Source organism: Oncorhynchus kisutch, linkage group LG4, assembly GCF_002021735.2.
Source record: "Oncorhynchus kisutch isolate 150728-3 linkage group LG4, Okis_V2, whole genome shotgun sequence".
Lineage (NCBI taxonomy): Eukaryota > Metazoa > Chordata > Actinopteri > Salmoniformes > Salmonidae > Oncorhynchus > Oncorhynchus kisutch.
The window spans coordinates 18,455,455-18,474,161 of NC_034177.2; the positions used below are offsets into that span (position 1 = coordinate 18,455,455).

General features: G+C 40.6%; 1 protein-coding gene and 1 pseudogene across 4 annotated transcripts in view; both read left to right on the top strand.

The window, feature by feature from the left end:
- LOC109889173 (zinc finger RNA-binding protein) overlaps nt 1-2,908 on the top strand; it is a 29,432-nt gene extending 26,524 nt beyond the window's left edge. For all 4 annotated transcript variants that reach the window (XM_020480397.2, XM_031822570.1, XM_020480398.2 and 1 more), the window contains exons 18-19: nt 186-283; nt 1,137-2,908. In XM_020480397.2, coding sequence (XP_020335986.1) covers nt 186-283; nt 1,137-1,310 — 272 coding nt within the window. In that variant the 3' untranslated portion in view covers nt 1,311-2,908. The remainder of the gene's footprint in view (nt 1-185; nt 284-1,136) is intronic.
- A 3,687-nt stretch (nt 2,909-6,595) lies between these two features.
- On the top strand, nt 6,596-17,501 carry LOC109888540 (megakaryocyte-associated tyrosine-protein kinase-like; annotated as a pseudogene).
- The last annotated feature ends 1,206 nt before the right edge of the window (nt 17,502-18,707 follow it).

Sequence of the window (18,707 nt, forward strand, 5' to 3'; positions counted from 1 at the left end):
GTCAAACGTTTGGACACCTACTCATTCCAGAGTTTTTCTTTATATTGACTATTTTCTACAGTGTAGAATAATAGTGAAGATATCAAAACTATGAAATAACACATCTGGAATCATGTAGTAACCAACAAAGTGTTAAACAAATCAGTGTGTGTGTGTGTGTACTGATTTTGTGTTCTTTCTCTTAGACGGTCCTGGGCTGCTGGACCCCTGTGAGAAACACCAAACCGATGCTCTGTGGAGCATGACCAAACAAGCCAGGGAAGACATTACTGCCAGCGCACAGGTATGCTCACTACCACACTCTCACCATGTGATTGGTATAATCAACTTTAACATTTGGTGGTCTACCATCTTAGACTGGGAAACTGTGCTGCGTACAGAAGACATTGAATATGAATTTCTGTAAAGAAATCATGGATACGGTGTGTGTGTGTGTGTGTACACACAACTTTTAAACCCCCTATGTTTCTTTGCGACTCCTCTTTCAATCTCACTGAGATCGCTTCTTATATTGAGTTGCAACCTCTTGAGCTTTTGCCCTCAGAACAGCCTCAATTTGTCAGGGCATGGACTCTACAAGGTGTCAAATGTTCCACAGGGATTCTGGTCCATGTTGATTCCAATGCTTCCCACAGTTGTGTCAAGTTGGCTAGATGTCCTTTGGGTGGTGGACCATTCTTGATACACATGGGAAACTGTTGAGCATGAAAAACCCAACAGCGTTGCAGTTCTTGATACAAACCAGTGCGTCTGGCTGGCACCTACTAACATACTCTGTTCAAAGGCACTTACATTACTCTTGCCTATTCACCCTCTGAATGGCACACACAATTATTGTCTCAATTGTCTCCAGGCTTAAAAATCTTTCTTTAACCTGTCTCCTCCCCTTAATCTACACTGATTTGAAGTGGATTTAACAAGTGACCTCAATCAAGGGATCATAGCGTTGACCTGGATTCACTTGGTCAGTCTGTCATGGAAAAAAGTTTTGTACACTCATATCCCTCTAACTTAAACCCCTAGTCATTATGCTAGCTCTAATTACACTCCATTCGTCTTTGATTTTTACCCATTGATATGTGTGACAATGGAATGTGTTTGAAGTCCACTGATCCTCCTCTCGTCTCTGATTCCAGCATGCTCTGCGACTGCTGGCGTTCCGTCAGATCCACAAGGTTCTGGGAATGGATTCCCTGCCGGCGTCCAAGGCCAGCGCTCGGAACCGCAAGCGCAGAAGGGACGGGAGCGAGACTGGAGAAGGGGAGGTCAAGAAAGACAAGAAGGAGGATACAGAAGAGGTGGATGCTTGATCTCTGACAGAGCAGTGTTAGCTTGGATGGCAGTCTAGTTTTGCTTCTAATGTTGGCATGATAATGATAGAGTAAAACAAACATATCAGCACCCAGGCTATAGCAGGTTAGTCGTCTATACTGGCAGAATGTCACATCCTTTACATTTATTTTTAATTTTCAGAATCTATATGAATATAACTGACTTAGTTGTAACATGTATGTCTCCACTAGAGGGAATGGGATAGGAAAGGTAAAGAGGATTTACTCTTAAAATTGTGCTGAAAATTGGCTTTAACGTCAGACTGACTTACTGAGGTTTCTAGGAACTAATGACTGATAGTCTGGTCCCAGATCTGTATGTGCTTCATGACAACAATCATCAGAGGAGTTTGCTAAAGTACATACTGATCTGGAACCAGGCTAAATGATTGCATCATTCCATTTCCAGAATATTTGCCCACTCAACTTCTGAAGCCCTCCCATTTACAGTACTTGTACGAACCACTGTTCCTTACATTGTTTTGTATGTACTGTAAGGACTTTTTTCCCCTGCTTTTCTTATTGAAGAGAAGATGTAATCATTTACTGTACAGGCCAGTTATATACTGAAGACTGCAGGAGTTACTAATTTAGGTACATATATTGGGTTTATTATCATCCTGCCCACAGCTGGCAGCACCCAAATAATCATCACTTCAGAGCGCAGCTGCACAGGACCAGATCGTAATGCCCATGGTCAATTTGGTTTGACATTCGATATCGCTATGGGGTTAGTTAGGGACCATCAGTAAATTACACAATGTACATGGGACAACATTTAAAAATATCAATAGCTCCACATTTCAATGACTTGACATCAAACCAACTATACATTTTAGAAATGAATATACAAATATTGAAATAATTGAAAGAGAACAGGTGTGCAACATGAAGTTGTCTCATTTACATTGTGTAATTTATTGACAGTCCCTAACTAGCTCCACAGACAGGCAATCAAAAGTCAACCCAATTTTGCCACAGTTGCACACCTGGCAGCTGAAGCGACTTGGTGAAAGAAGTTGGCTAACTTACTAGCAAGACTACTTCGAGACATGGTTAGACTGTTTCAAGTTATCTAGAAGGGTGAGTGAATGTAACTGTACTGTTTTGGCATAGTAAAAGTACAAATACTTCCCATGTTCAAATACAGACGAGTAAACCCACATCAAAGCACGCCTCCGAAATCGTTCTGTCGCATTTCCTAATGAGACTTGAAACCAAGTTCAGCCCCCCTTTAAAGACCGACATTAGTACATTAAAGTAAGTTTTAAAAATGTACAGTTCATTGTGCCAAAATTGCAGGCAATGACAAATAAAATGCTAAAGCTGTAAAGAAACACAATGAAAACAGCGCTTTGAAAAGCACTCTCTCTGTGTAGTCTAAAGATGTCTATAAATTTGTCAGACACCTGAAAAAAAAATCTGCATTTTTGAAGATGTGATTGATTGCACCACAAAACGCTTTTAAGGAAATCACAGGGTTCTAGAATATGTTTTGTTTAAGAGGAGTTGACAGATCGCTCCTATGTTGCACAGTCTGTCTAGCATGCTATGAGAATAAAGCTCTTATGAAATGAGTTATTATATGCAGCCATATTCTTTGCATTTAAAAGTCTGTCTTTTGTGGAGTGTGTTTGGAGATTTCATATAATAAATTGATTTGATTTACATAGCGCTTTACATATAGCTGAAGTTGGAAGTTTACATACACCTTAGCAAAATTCATTTAAACTCAGTTTTTCATAATTCCTGAAATTTAATCCTAGTAATAATTCCCTGTTAGGATCACCACCTTATTTTAAGAATATGAACTGTCATAATAATAGTAGAGAAAGTGATTTATTTCAGCTTTTATTTCTTTCGTCACATTCCCAGTGGGTCAGAAGTTTACATACACTCAATTAGTATTTGGTAGCATTGCCTTTAAATTGTTTTTAACTTTGGTTATATGCTTCGGGTAGCCTTCCACAAGCTTCCCACAATAAGTTGGGTGAATTTTGGCCCATTCCTCCTGACAGAACTGGTGTAACTGAGTCAGGTTTGTAGGCCTCCTTGCTCGCACACGCTTTTTCAGTTCTGCCCAAACATTTTCTATGGGATTGAGGTCAGGGCTTCGTGATGGCCACTCCAATACCTTGACTTTGTTGTCTTTAAGCCATTTTGCCACAACTTTGGAAGTATGCTTGGGGTCATTGTCCGTTTGGAAGACCCATTTGCGACCAAGTTATAACTTCCTGACTGATGTTGCTTCAATATATTCACATAATTTTCCTCCTCATGATGCCATCTATTTTGTGAAGTGCACCAATCTCTCTTGTAGCAAAGCACCCTCACAACGTGATGCTGCCACCCCCGTGCTTCATGGTTGGAATGGTGTTCTTCGGCTTGCAAGCGTACCCTTTTTCCTCCAAACATAACGATCATTATGGCCAAACAATTCTATTTTTGTTTCATCAGACCAGAGGACATTTCTCCAAAAAGTACGATCTTAGTCCCTATGTGCAGTTGCAAACCGTAGTCTGGCTTTTTTTATTGCGGTTTTGGAGCAGTGGCTTCTTCCTTGCTAAGTGTCCTTTCAGTTTATGTCGATATAGGACTCGTTTTACTGTGGATATAGATACTTTTGTACCTGTTTCTCGGATTGATTTGAACTTTTCGCACCAAAGTACGTTCATCTCTAGGAGACCGAATGCATCTCCTTCCTGAGTCGTGTGACGGCTGCGTGGTCCCATGGTATTTATACTTGGGTACTATTGTTTGTACAGATGACCGTGGTACCTTAAGGCGTTTTGGAAATGGCTCCCAAGGATGAACCAGACTTGTGGAGGTCTACAATTTTTTATCTGAGGTCTTGGCTGATTTCTTTTGATTTTCCTATGTCATCAAGCAAAGAGGCACTGAGTTTGAAGGTTGGCCTTGAAATACATCCACAGGTACACCTCCAATTGACTCAAATTATGTAAATTAGCCTATCAGAAGCTTCTAACGCCATGACATTTTATGGAATTTTCTGAGCTGTTTTAAAGGCACAGTCAATTTAGTGTATGTAAACTTCTGACCCACTGGAATACTGATACAGTGAAATCTGTCTGTAAACAATTGTTGTAAAAATTACTTGTCATGCACAAAGTAGATGTCCTAACCGACTTGCTAAAACTATAGTTTGGTCACATGAAATTTGTGGAGTGATTGAGAAACGAGTTTTAATGACTCCAACCTAAGTGTATGTTAACTTCTGACCTCAACTGTAGTTAGGGGGAAGCTCACCTTATCCTCAACCAATGTGTGACACCCACTTGGGTGATGCACAGTAACCGATTTGGGCCAGAATGCTCACCACACATCAGGTGGAGAGGCGAGGAGGAGTGATATGGACTGACAGTTCTAAAAGGGGAACATTGTAATAAATCAATACTGTATCATGCAATATTTTGAACGTCTTATTGTGATGAATGAGGAAAAATGCAGAGATCTTTGAATTAAGGTTTTTGTAAAAAATAAAAAAAACTCTTGATGTTATTTTCAAAGAGCATCTTCACAATAGCCATTTTAATTAACTTTTTTGTCTTTGGATCATGTTGCAATCAACTTTTTGTTAAAAGGTGAGTTAACGTTGCTGTAATATTATTTGAACGTCTTTGTAGTGCTGCCTGAAACCAAGGATGAATATTAAAGACATAACTCATGTATACTTTTCTCATTGTGTGAATGAATAATTTATTATTTTTGACGGAACTGGCGCCCCACGAACCTTTTAAAATGTGTTGCCAGTCATGTCACTTAAAAAATTGTCAGCACTTCCACATATCCTAGAACACCCCTCTGGCTTATTGAATATTCATGATTGGAAAGGGGGCGATGGGCTATTGTGAGTGATGATGAATAATAGTGCATGAAGCGCTGTCTAGTATTCGAAGATGCGTCTGCTTAACCTTTCCGTTCTTGACGTCTGACCTAAGGAAGAAGTAAGCAGTTCTCTACCTCGATTTCCTTTTTTTACGGAATAGCCTGTAATGAATCGCAGCGATTGGTTACCCACTCGACACTGCAATGATAAATGTAACAGGTCGTACAAATGCAGCGTTATAGGTAAGTGACAGTTTCAGCTGTGTTATGGCTTCAACTGTCTTCTCATTGTCAGGAAATGGTGTTAGTTCATGTGTCTATTGACTGGTCACCAAAAACCTGTATCCTCTTAGCGCTCTGATCACATCTGTCCTTGGACCACATTAGGCAACATTTTGCTACATTGCTGAGCCACAGGTATACAGACTGCCAATGCCATATGACGCCCCACCCTCAGTCGTCTCAGTCGTCTGTTAATGCTGTTGCCTACTTTGTTTTTTCCTTTCTTTTTTAATAATTATATTGAACTGATAATTCAAAAAGGGCTTATTTTTTCAGGAATGTATATATTTTAATGACAGGGAAATGAGCAGTGGTAGCCCACTGCACATAAGTTGTCAACTACGTGAAATTAACAAAAACTACTACTTAACTCGTTTTTGGGGGTATCTGTACTTTAACTATTTATATTTTTGACAACTACTTTTACTTCACTAACGTAACATTCCTAAAGAAAATAATGTACTTTTCGCTCCAAACAATTTCCCTGACATCCAAAAGTACTCGTTACATTTTGAATGGCTAGCAGGACAGGAAAATGGTCAAATTCATGCACTTATCAAGAGAACATCCCTGGTAATCTATTGCCTCTGATCTTGTGGACTCATTAAGCACAAATGCTTCGTTTGTAAATTATGCCTGAGTGTTGGAGTGTGCCCTTGGTTAGCTGTACATAATAAAACAAGAAAATGGTGCAGGGAATTTGAAATGATTGATACTTTTACTTTTGATACTTAAATTATTTGGTGTTAAATATACTTTTGACTTTTACACAAGTAGTATTTTACTGGGTGACTTTTACTTGAGTAATTTTCTATTAAGGTATCTTTTACTTTTACTCAAGTATGACAATTGGGTACTTTTTCCACCACTGCAAAAAATGTGACCATGACACACTGCATTTAGATAAAAAGAATTGTGTGAAAAAAAATATGGCCAATATACCACAACTAAGGGCTATTCTTAAGTGTGACGCATCGCGGAGTGCCTAGACACAGCCCTTAGCGGTGGTACTGTATATTGACCATATACCACAAACCCCCGTGGTGCCTTATTGCTATTATAAACTGGTTACCAATGTAATTGGGGCAGTAAAAATACATGTTTTGCCATACCCGTGGTATACGATCTGATATACCATGGCTGTCAGCCAATCAGCCTTCAGGGTTTAAACCACCCAGTTTATAATGTTTGTTAAATGTAGTGTACACATTTCAGAGAAATGTCCTAATTTTAGAATTTTGAACCAACCGATGCTGTAAATGTCAAAGTTCTTTCACAGGCCTTTCATTTTTGACCTCTCCCTTACAGAAGTGTTTGGTGTTCGGCACACAATGTGTTGCCAAGAGTGACCACAGCCAGCCCAAAACTGGTGAACTGGCCTATCGCAAAGGAGACATCCTCACTATTATTAGAACAGGAATGGTACGTAATGATTTATAGCAAGGTCCCCTAACTTGCGGCAACAGGCCGAATTTGCCGTGCAGGCGATTTTATTTTGCCCCACAAGTTTTCTGAGCAAAAAAAGACTGTAAAAACACCAGCAAATAAGCTCCATGATATTTTTATTTTGGTAATCTGTTCCAAAATATTCCCATGCATAATAGAGAGAGATATGTGATCGTATACAAATGTAAGCACATCATTTACAATGTACTTTTCTAAAATTAAAATAAAAACTTGCCCATGATCTTTGTGCACTGTCTGCTTTGGTGGGGGCTCTATAAATATAATTGAACTGAACTGAGATAAAAATGTATCTATTTGCATGATTCTACTGAAAGCTGTTCTGGTGCTGTTTTCTAGGGGAAAGAACATTACAAGGCCAGACACAACACCACAGGAGAGGAAGGACTCATCTCTGCCACCAACATGCGAGAGCGAGAGGCCATTCGTGTCGACCCCAGTCTCAGTCTCATGCCGTAAGTCTACGTTAAGGCTATCAGTCTGGATTTCATTATTTTTGCTTTATCCCCAGTCATATGACTAACCACCATGTATATTGTGCAATTTAGGCATTTGTGTTGTTTTCTGTTTCCTTTTTGTTCTTCTCCATAATATCCACACTGTCTTCCACTGAAGGACTGATATGTACACTTCCTCATCGTGTCATTTTTTTGTACTAGCAGTTTATAATATCATTTAGATGGGGATTTTTTTCCAGTTATGTAAGCTTAGAGCTATTTAAAAAATAATATTTAACCTTTATTCAGCTAGGCAAGTCAGTTAAGAACAAATTCCTATTTATAATAACGGCCTGGTAAAAGGCCTCCTGCGGGGACTTGGATTTAAAAATATATATATATATTTTTTAAATACAGGACTAAACACACATCAAGAGTAGAGAGACAACACTACATAAAGAGAGACCAATGACAACAACATAGCATGGTTGCAACACAACATGACAACAACTTGGTAGCAACACAACATGGTAGCAGCACAAAACATGGCACAAACATTATTGGGCACAGACAATAGCACAATGGGCAAGAAGGTAGAGACAACAATACATCACGCAAAGCAGCCATAACTGTCAGTAAGAGTGTCAATGATTGAGTCTTTGAATAAAGAGATTGAGATAACTGTCAAGTTTGAGTATTTGTTGCAGGTTGTTCCAGTCACTAGCTGCAGCAAACTGAAAAGATGTGAGACCCGGGATGTGTGTGCTTTGGGGACCTTTAACAGAATATGACTGGCAGAACGGTTGTTATATGTGGAGAATGAGGGCTGCAGTAAATATCTCAGATAGGGGGGAGTGAGGCCTAAGAGGGTTTTATATAGCTAGGGCCAGGTGATTTCCTGAACATGTGACTTGACCGGAACAAAATCCTTAGCCCTGTGCAATACACTTTGTGGAATGTCTCTTTATTAATTGCTTCTACTAATAATTTTTTGGTCCATGTCAGCTGATTCCATGGGACGATCTCAGGTCCCGAGGCGGTGTCCAAGCTGCGGCCTGTAGAGGATGGCCTGTTCCTGGTGCGGGAGTCCATCCGCCACCCTGGTGATTATGTGCTCTGTGTCGGCTACTCCAGCCAGGTCATCCACTACCGAGTCATGTACCAGCACAGCAAACTGACCATCATCAACACCCAGTACTTCTACAACCTCATAGACATGATAGAGGTGAGGCAGAGATGGATTTGTTATTTAGTTTGTAGAGTCATATGCTTGATGTAGTCAATGAGTGCTAGGAATATGGGAACAAATACTACACTTTTTTTCTACTTTAATACATTATATGTGAATTTGTCCAAATATTTATGACTTCTTCAAATGGGGGGGGACTAGATACATGGAGTGCTTTCATTTCTAAAAGGTAAAACAGATATGTATAAAAATACCCACAAAGGTGACATTCTGTACTATCAAATCAAATTGTATTTGTCACATGCTTCGTAAACAACAGGTGTAGACGAACAGTGAAATGCTTACTTACGGGTCCTTTTCCAACAATGCAGATTGAATAACAATAACGAGTAAAAATAACATGGCTGCAGTTGAAGTCGGAAGTTTACACACACCAAATACATTTAAACTCAGTTTTTCACAATTCCTGACATTTAATATGCTTGGGGTCATTGTCCATTTGGAAGACCCATTTGCGACCAAGCTTTGAGTTCCTGACTGATGTGTTTAGATGTTGCTTCAATTTATCCACATAATTTTCCTCCTCATGATGCCATCTATTTTGTGAAGTGCATCAGTCCCTCCTGCAGCAAAGCACCCCCACAACATGATGCTGCCACCTCTGTGCTTCACGGTTGGGATGGTGGTCTTTGGCTTGCAAGCCTTCCCCTTTTTCCTCCAAACAAAACAACGGTCATTATGGCCAAAAAGTTCTATTTTTGTTTCATCAGACCAGAGGACCTTTCTCCAAAAAGTACGATCTTTGTCCCCATGTGCAGTTGCAAACCGGAGTGTGGCTTTTTTTACGGTGGTTTTGGAGCAGTGGCTTCTTCCTTGCTGAGCGGCCTTTCAGGTTATGTCGATATAGGACTCGTTTTACTGTGGATATAGATACTTTTGTACCTGTTTCCTCCAGCATCTTCACAAGGTCCTTTACTGTTGTTCTGGGATTGATTTGCACTTTTCGCACCAAAGTACGTTCATCTCTAGGAGACAGAACACAACTCTTTCCTGAGTGGTATGACGGCTGCATGGTCTCATGCTGTTTATTCTTGCGTATTATTGTTTGTACAGATGAACATGGTACCTTCAGGTGTCAGGAAATTGATCCCACAAGGATGAACCAGACTTCTTGGCTGATTTCTTTAGATTTTTCCAACAATTGTTGGCTGATTCCTTTAGATTTTTCCAACAATTGTTTACAGACAGATTATTTCACTTATAATTCACTGTATCACAATTCTAGTGGGTCAGAAGTTTACATACACTAAGTTGACTGTGCCTTTAAACAGCTCGGAAAAATCCAGAAAATTATGTCATGGCTTTAGAAGGTTCTAATTGGCTAATAGACATCATTTGAGTCAATTGGAGGTGTATCTGTGGATGTATTTACAGGCCTACCGTCAAACTCATCGCCTCTTTGCTTGACATCATAGGAAACTGTTGAGCATGAAAAACCCAGAAGTGTTGCAGTTCTCGACACAAACCGGTGCGCCTGGCAGATACTACCATACCCTGTTCAAAGATACTTAAAAATCTTTTGTCTTGCCCATTCACACGTCTTTCGGATGGGATGTTAAACGGGTGTCCTGACTCTCTGAGGTCATTAAAGATCCCATGGCACATATTGTAAGAGTAGGGGTGTTAACCCCGGTGTCCTGGCTAAATTCCCAATCTGGTCCTCAAACCATCATGGTCATCTAATAATCCCCAGTTTACAATTGGCTCATTCATCCCCCTCCTCTCCCCTGTAACTATTCCCCAGGTCATTGCTGCAAATGAGAAAGTGTTCTCAGTCAACTTACCTGGTAAAATAACAGATAAATAAAAAATGAATGTGTATGTGATTCTTTTAATGAAGGTGATGCCAAAGAAAAATGTCCAATAAAGTTTTATTCTATTCTATCTGTTACGGCAGTATGCGAATTAGAGTGGGTCCAGGTTGTCAGGGATGATGGTGTTGATTTGAGCCATAACCAGCCTTTCAAAGCATTTCTTGGCTATAGATGTGAATGCTACAGGGTGATATTAATTTACTATAGGCAGGTTACCTTGGCATTCTTGGGCATGAGGACTATGCTGTTCTGCTTGAAACAAGTTGGTATTACAGACCGGGTTAGGGATAGGTTGAAAATGTCAGTGAACACACTTGCCAGCTGGTCAGCGCATGCTCTGATTAAGCTCTCTGGTATTCATTCTGGCCCCACAGCCTTACGAATGTGTTTAACCTGTTTAAAGTTCTTACTCACATCGGCCTCATAGTAAACATTTGATCTCAAATAAAAAATGCTAGATTATACACTGCCCTACCAAGCAAAAAGGCAGTAACTGCTCATAGTGTGGAACTGAGAAAAATTGCTTTTATTTACCTTGGTTTCACAGTAACTTTATGCAGTTACTGCTAACATGACCCCCATTTTCTCAAAAACACAATACAATAGAGGCAGGATACTTGTCCAAATCAAAGTTTATTTGTCACGTGCGCCGAATACAACAGGTGTAGACCTTACAGTGAAATGCTTACTTACAGGCTCTAACCAACAGTGCAATTTAAGTTGAAAAATAACAGTAGCAAGGCTATAACAGTAGTGAGGCTATATACAGGCACCGGTTACTCGGGTGATTGAGGTAGTATGTACATGTAGATATGGTTAAAGTGACTATGCATATATTATAAACAGAGAGTAGCAGTAGCGTAAAAGAGGGGTTGGTGGGTGGTGGGTGGCAGGACACAATGCAGATAGTCCAGGTAGCCAATGTGTGGGGGCACCGTTTAGTCGGGCTAATTGAGGTAGTATGCATATGAATGTATAGTTAGTGACTATGCATATATGGTAAACAGAAAGAGGGGTTGGGGGGGCACGTATATTTAAGCATGTATTTAATGTAGCAAAAATGACAAAGGCAGTTACTGCCTTTTTGCTTGGTAGGGTAGTATAGTAGAGTCACATTTAAAAGGGGAGTGTATGAAAATACAGGATTTCCATACAAATGTCTTGCCTACATCTTTATACTGAGGAGCTAATGTTCATAATCAGCCTCTATATGGAAAAATAATCACTCAGAATTGTATTTGAACCTAACCACGGCAAACTGTCACCCATAAAAAGTAACTGTCATTAATTGCTTACAGTTTAAAAGAAAGGTCTTAGCAGACCTTTTAAGGTTTATCTATGTTGTGCCTGTGAGTTTCCGAGCTATTGGAAGCACAGTCATTAGGGAGTTTGGAGATACGGGTGACTGTAAAGGCTAAAGATGCCTCACCACTCCCTTATCTGTGGAGCACAGAAGTCTTTAGTCCTGACTCATATCGCTGACTTACTCTTGTGAGGAAATAAAGGGAGAATCCAGCTGCTTCCTGACACGCAGGACTATTGGATTTGTAAAAAATGCATTTGTTGTGTACAGTTCCCCTTACCATCATTCTGTTTTCTTTTTGACAGTACTTAATTGTTATAGTTTTAGAATAAATAACTAACAGTAAATACTGTACATACAATCGGTATACTGTATGTTGCCCATAGAGGAATCAGCTCTACTGGTGTTGTGAGTTTTAGCAACCAACTAAGCAATCAAAGCCCCATACTGACCCTTTTAAGTGTCAACGACAGCATAGTTCATTCTCTGTTCTTAATATACCGTAAGCTGTCACAAGCTGACCCGCTCTCTGGACTGGATGGTTCTGGAGGTCCCGTGGGTCTCCACTTAGTTGGGAAATAAATGCTTTTTAGTTTTTATGCCCCCAGCTCATGGAATAGCCTTCAGGCCACCTTGAAGCTAGACTCGCTGGTCTCATTGGAAAGTTTAGATCAAGTTTTAAGGGAGGTGATATGTGAGAGTTCTGTTTGATTTGATTATTCTTGTTGTATTGGTATTTTACATTATGTTGTTACATTTTATTGTGTATATTCATGTTCACAGGGCTCCCTTGTAAATGAGAACCTGGTCTCAATGGGGACCCACCCTGTATAAATAAAGGTTAATAATAATAATGGCCATCTTTGTAGTTCCACTCCAAGCACAAGGGAGCTATCGCCACCAAACTTCTGAAGCCCAAATTTAAGGAGGGCACCAAGTCAGCTGAGTTGGAACTGTCTAAAAGTAAGGGCTTGGTCTTTACACTCTCATGATGTGTCAGAGTTGGCCTCCTTAAGGCTCGGAGAACCCTTCCTGGGTGAGGGGGATGAAGGGTATTCTGTATGTGGGAGGATGTGGTGGTGGGGTGTCTTTAGAAGTGAGAGTGATAAATATAAAAGCTACCTGTTTCTTTAGAAGTGAGAGAGAGAAAAAAAGATACCGTTTTAGATTGGTATCTCTGTGTGTCACAGCGGGATGGCTGCTGGACATCAGGAAGCTGACCTTGGGAGAGAGTATCGGAGAGGGGGAGTTTGGAGGTGAGGCTGCAATTTCCTCAATTGTGTCGGTGGAGTTTTTTTTAAATAAGCCGGTAAACCATTGTAACCTTGAATTGAACCCTGATTCTGTTACAGATTTAATTTGGTCTTGTTTTGTTGTCCCCTAGCGGTGTTTGAAGGAGACTACATTGGCCAGAAGGTGGCAGTAAAGAACATCAAATGTGATGTAACGGCACAGGCATTCTTAGAAGAGACCACTGTTATGACGTGAGTCCAGAGTGGCGACACAGGTTCTTAATTAACTTCATTAAATGGAGTAACGACTGTCTGACCTTTGTTCCTTTCTTTTTTTCATTTTATTGTTTTGATCTGTTTTTGATCTGATTACGAACTTTCCACTAGGAAACTGCAGCATAAGAACCTGGTGCGGTTGTTGGGGGTGATCGTAGACAATGGACTGCACATTGTCACAGAGCTCATGGCCAAGGTTCTGCTGTCGTGACTTCAGTACCATCAATCTGTCATCACAGTCAATCAAGACTAACTAACAGACTAGGAGTAGGCTTAATCTCAGTCCAGGAGACAAGCCCTAACAGCTTGTTGATGCAAAACAATTATCTGTAACAAACAAACAATTAGGACTATCTACTCAAATCTAATTCAGATTACACAACTGTTATCCAACTGTATTATTTGTGTGTTGCAGGGTAATCTGGTGAACTTCCTCCGGACGAGGGGCTGTTTTGTCATTAGCACTGGCCAGCTTCTACGTTTTGCACTGTGAGGCCCCACCACAGTCCCAGGCGGTATTTGATAGAACTTTGTGGCCCTGCCCGCCTGTGGGGAAATCAACCTAGGTTACCCCATTGGCCCACAGCAAAAAAACACAATTTTGTTGTTATCGGCTTGTTTTAGTCAATTACAAAATTACATTTAAGAAAAGTACAGCATGTCTAAAGACTACTTTTCAATATTACCTGCTCCCGAGGCAACCGTAGGATTGGAGTTTTGACCTGATTACATGTACATTGAACAACACAGCAGCTTTTCAGCATGTTTTGTTACTTCTGTATACAGTGCATTCTGAAAGTATTCTGACCCCTTGACTTTTTCCACATTTTGTTACGTTACAACCTTATTCTAAAATGTATTAATTATTTTATTTTCTCATCAATCTACACACAATACCCCATCATGACAAAGTGAAAACAGGTTTTTAGAAATTTTTGCAAATGTATAAAATAAAATAACAATTAAATACCGTACTTATGTAAATGTGATATTTCAGTTTTATATTTGTAATATATTTGCAAACATTTCTAAAAAACTGTTTTTGCTTTGTCATTATGTGGTATTGTGTGTATTGATGAGGGAAAAACAACAATTTAATCAATTTTAGAATAAGGCTGTAACGTAACAAAATGTGGAAAAAGTCAAGGGGTCTGAATACTTTCCGAATGCACTAACTAAACATTGACGATGAAGTTGGCTCTTTTACAATGGCGGTCAATGGGAAAGAATGTGTTTCACCTATTTTTGTGGGCGTGGTCGTAGGGAATTGCTTCTTATGACATGAATATTGACTCGGAGTATATAATTTAATATAACTTTATATGTTATACATTAAAACATTGCCACATTACCAACTTTACTGAAAGCCTCTTTTTAAGAGAGTCTTTATTAGAAGCTTTGCATTTCTGTGTATTTAAATAAGAGTGTGTGTATGTGTGTGTTCAGAGATGTGTGCGAGGGCATGGAGTACCTGGAGTCTAAGAGGTTGGTTCACAGAGACCTAGCTGCCCGTAACATCCTGGTCTCCAACGAAGGCGTGGCCAAAGTCAGTGACTTTGGGTTGACCAAGGTGGACTGCAAGGCCTCAGACAATGCTAAACTACCAGTCAAATGGACAGCCCCTGAGGCCCTGAAGAAAGAGGTAGGATCATGCTTACAGTACAGACATGTTTATTATAAAATATGAATTAGGTGGGTGCTTATCTGTCCTATTTCACAAGTGTGTATTAATGCAAATGTGTGAATTGTAAAAGTTTTTTTTGCATATCCCAACTCCCCCTGAGACACCTTCGGAGTGTGGGAGAAATTAGCGCTAAGTGCCTTGCTCAAGGGCACGTCGACAGATTTGTCGGCTAAGGGATTCAAACTTTCGGTTACCGACGCCCACTTTACAGACTTAACAGTATGTGTAATTCATGTGAATTGTATGTGAACTATAAGGTTTTTTAGCCTATGTGGCTATTACACAGTAACTATCATGTCGAGCAGCCATCAGTGGAATTTTGTCATTGAATTGCTTTTGTGGTCATGTGTGATTGTCCTTCAGAAATTCTCCATGCGGTCAGACGTATGGAGCTATGGTGTTCTCCTCTGGGAGACGTTCTCCTACAGTCGACAGCCCTACCCCAAGATGGTGAGTCCTGACTTTACTGATCTTTATGAACAGTGATGTATAGTTCTGAGTTACTGGCACAACAATGCAACAGAAATTAGTGTGTGACAAAAAGATGAACGGCTGCTTTGAAAATTATTATCAAGGCAGTCTGACCCAGTTGCTCACTTACTTATTATGGTGGTGCAATGTGCTGAATGATGGCATGCCATAGCTCTCTGTGCTTCATGGAAGCTGCAAGGTCCTCTGTTCTCAGCAGGTGTTCCAGAGGTCTTTGCCCGTGAGAGGTGAGCCACAGTACAATAAAGCTTACTGATGCTGTTCTCAGGATGCCTGCTACAGCGTCCAGTGCCCTTATCTTACCGCTGATCAGTGGCAACCCAGTAGTTTTTACTAACTGAAAACACCATTGACATCCTGGCACCAGTGCATCTCTCCAAATTACCATAATCTCAGGTTACATAAAACGCCTGATCTATTAGGGCAGGTCATGGAAAATGGGGTTTGTTTGACCCTTATCCCTTTATGACCCATAATCCAGTTTACGTCAGCAGTGCTTTATCCACTGATAGACTTATGGTACTGAAACTAAAGAAACTTCCCCTAAGATTAAAGGCAGGTTAGTGCGTCAGGACATGGATTTGCCCCGGGCTCATTTGATCTGTCCTGAATAGGAGTCGGGGGTGAAATTTGAGCATTCATAAGATGGGGTTCTTCTATGTGTAGTCATGATGTTGTACCAGTAGAGGACCCCATGAGTAGGTTTTTATTTCTTTCCCATGGTCCCATGGCCCAGACCTCTGTTTATATAGCACTATATTTTCATTGACACTCATTGTTGATATGTGTTCAATTGAAGAGACACACTTCAGTCTTAGTGAAGCAGCGCCGATTAACAAACTCTGCTGTGATCAGAGCGCAGTTAACTGGAGTGAAACGGAAGGGCGTGTGTATTTATTTATTTACTCCATACTTAAAATCCCCTTTTTCCATGCTGTATCTGTTTGTAGGGAGTCTGTTACTCCCCCCACAGGTATGTAAAGCAGAGAATCAAAGCAATGGCACTAACCAGGTAATAACAGCAGAGATAAACAAGGATTAGTGCTTGTAGGCCGCATTTCTAAGGCAACAGCTCCTGATGGCAGCCAGCCAAAAAGAAGAGCGAAGGGGAGGGGTGGGGATGTGAGAGAGAGTGTGAGTGTGTGTACTTGTGTCCTTTTGTGCGTATTTTCTGTTTGTACATGGGGGGAGGGAGATTATGGTACTTACACTCTCCTGTGACACACAGTCTCACTGTCAACCCTTTGTGCCCATCTAGCCCTGTCCCTGTTTGCCTGGTAGGTCAGGGGGGGATATAGGGACAGCCTGGGGGGATCAGCTAGAATGACTTAGAGCATGCTTAGTGTCTAACCATATAATTAGAATGAGTGAGTTGTACTGTACTTGTTTAATCCAGGTGATTAACATACAGATACAGTATGTAGGCTGAACGTTTGACCTTTTATTTTATGTCCACTAAAAAGTGAACCGACCCATTAAGAGGGGGTGGCATTATCTCATGCGCCATCTCTTTTTCTGTCTTTCTCCTATTCTATCTCCTTCCTCGTCTCCCTCAGTCTGTGAAGGAGGTGAAGGAGCGGGTGGAGCAGGGTTACCGTATGGATGCTCCAGAGGAGTGCCCCCCCAGTGTCTACGCCCTGATGAGGGGCTGCTGGGAGGCCGAGCCCAAGAAAAGGCCCTCCTTTCATAAACTACAGGAGAAGATAGAGAGAGAGCTGACCAAACACAGCCCTGGGCTTGCCTGCTGAGGTCACCTCAATAATCCTATTCAAATAACTATTGTTCTTTGTTCAGAGCTGCCTGGAGATGGACAGTAACCCGGGACAGGTGGACCGAAGTGAGCCTGAACCCACAGAAGGCTGGTCAGGGTTGGATCTAATGGTAGTGACTCATAAAGAGGCTGAACATTGGCTGATTTTGCGAAGGGGACATGCAGCATACATCTTTCTTAGATCATCAACGAGCCTTTATGCACACTCACTATGACTCCATACTAGAGGTCGGCCGATTATGATTTTTCAACGCCGATACCGATACCGATTATTGGAGGACCAAAAAATCCGATGCCGATTAATCGGCCGATTTGTATTTATTTGTAATAATGACAATTACAACAATACTGAATTAACACTTATTTTAACTTAATATAGCCGCAAGTAAATAATGAAACATGTTCAATTTGGTTTAAATAATGCAAAAACAAAGTGTTGGAGAAGAAAGTAAAAGTGCAATATGTGCTATGTAAGAAAGCAAACGTTTCAGTTCCTTGCTCAGAACATGAGAACATATGAAAGCTGGTGGTTCCTTTTAACATGAGTCTTCAATATTCCCAGGTAAGAAGTTTTAGGTTGTAGTTATTATAGGAACTATAGGACTATTTCCCTCTATACCATTTGTATTTCATTAACCTTTGACTATTGGATGTTCTTATAGGCACTTTAGTATTGCCAGTGTAACAGTATAGCTTCTGTCCCTCTCCTCGCTCCTCCCTGGGCTCGAACCAGCAACACAACGACAACAGCCACCATCGAAGCAGCGTTACCCATGCAGAGCATGCTCAGAGCGAGTGACGAGCGCGCTAACTAGCTAGCCATTTCACTTCGGTTACACCAGCCTCATCTTGGGAGTTGATAGGCTTGAAGTCATAAACAGCGCAATGCTTGACGCACAACGAAGAGCTGCTTGCAAAACGCACGAAAGTGCTGTTTGAATGAATGTTTACCGCCTGCTTCTGCCTACCACCGCTCAGTCAGATACTTACATGCTCAGTCAGATTATATGCAACGCAGGACATGCTAGATAATATCTAGTAATATCATCAACCATGTGTAGTTAACTAGTGATTATGATTGATTGTTTTTTATAAGATAAGTTTAATGCTAGCTAGCAACTTACCTTGCCTTACTGAATTCACGTAACAGGCAGTCTTCTTGTGGAGTGCAATGAGAGAGAGGCAGGTCGTTATTGCGTTGGACTAGTTAACTGTAAAATTGCAAGATTGGATCCCCCGAACTGACAAGGTGAAAATCTGTGATTCTGCCCCTGAACGAGGCAGTTAACCCACCGTTCCTAGGCAGTCATTGAAAATAAGAATGTGTTCTTAACTGACTTGCCTAGTTAAATAAAGGTATAAAAAATATATTTAAAAAATCGTCAAATCGGAGCCCAAAAATACAGATTTCCGATTATTATGAAAACTTGAAATCGGCCCTAATTAATCGGCCATGGGTTTCTCTATGGCAGAATCACTGTCTAAAGAAATCATCTTTGCAACAAATAAACTCCAGCCATCAGAACTAA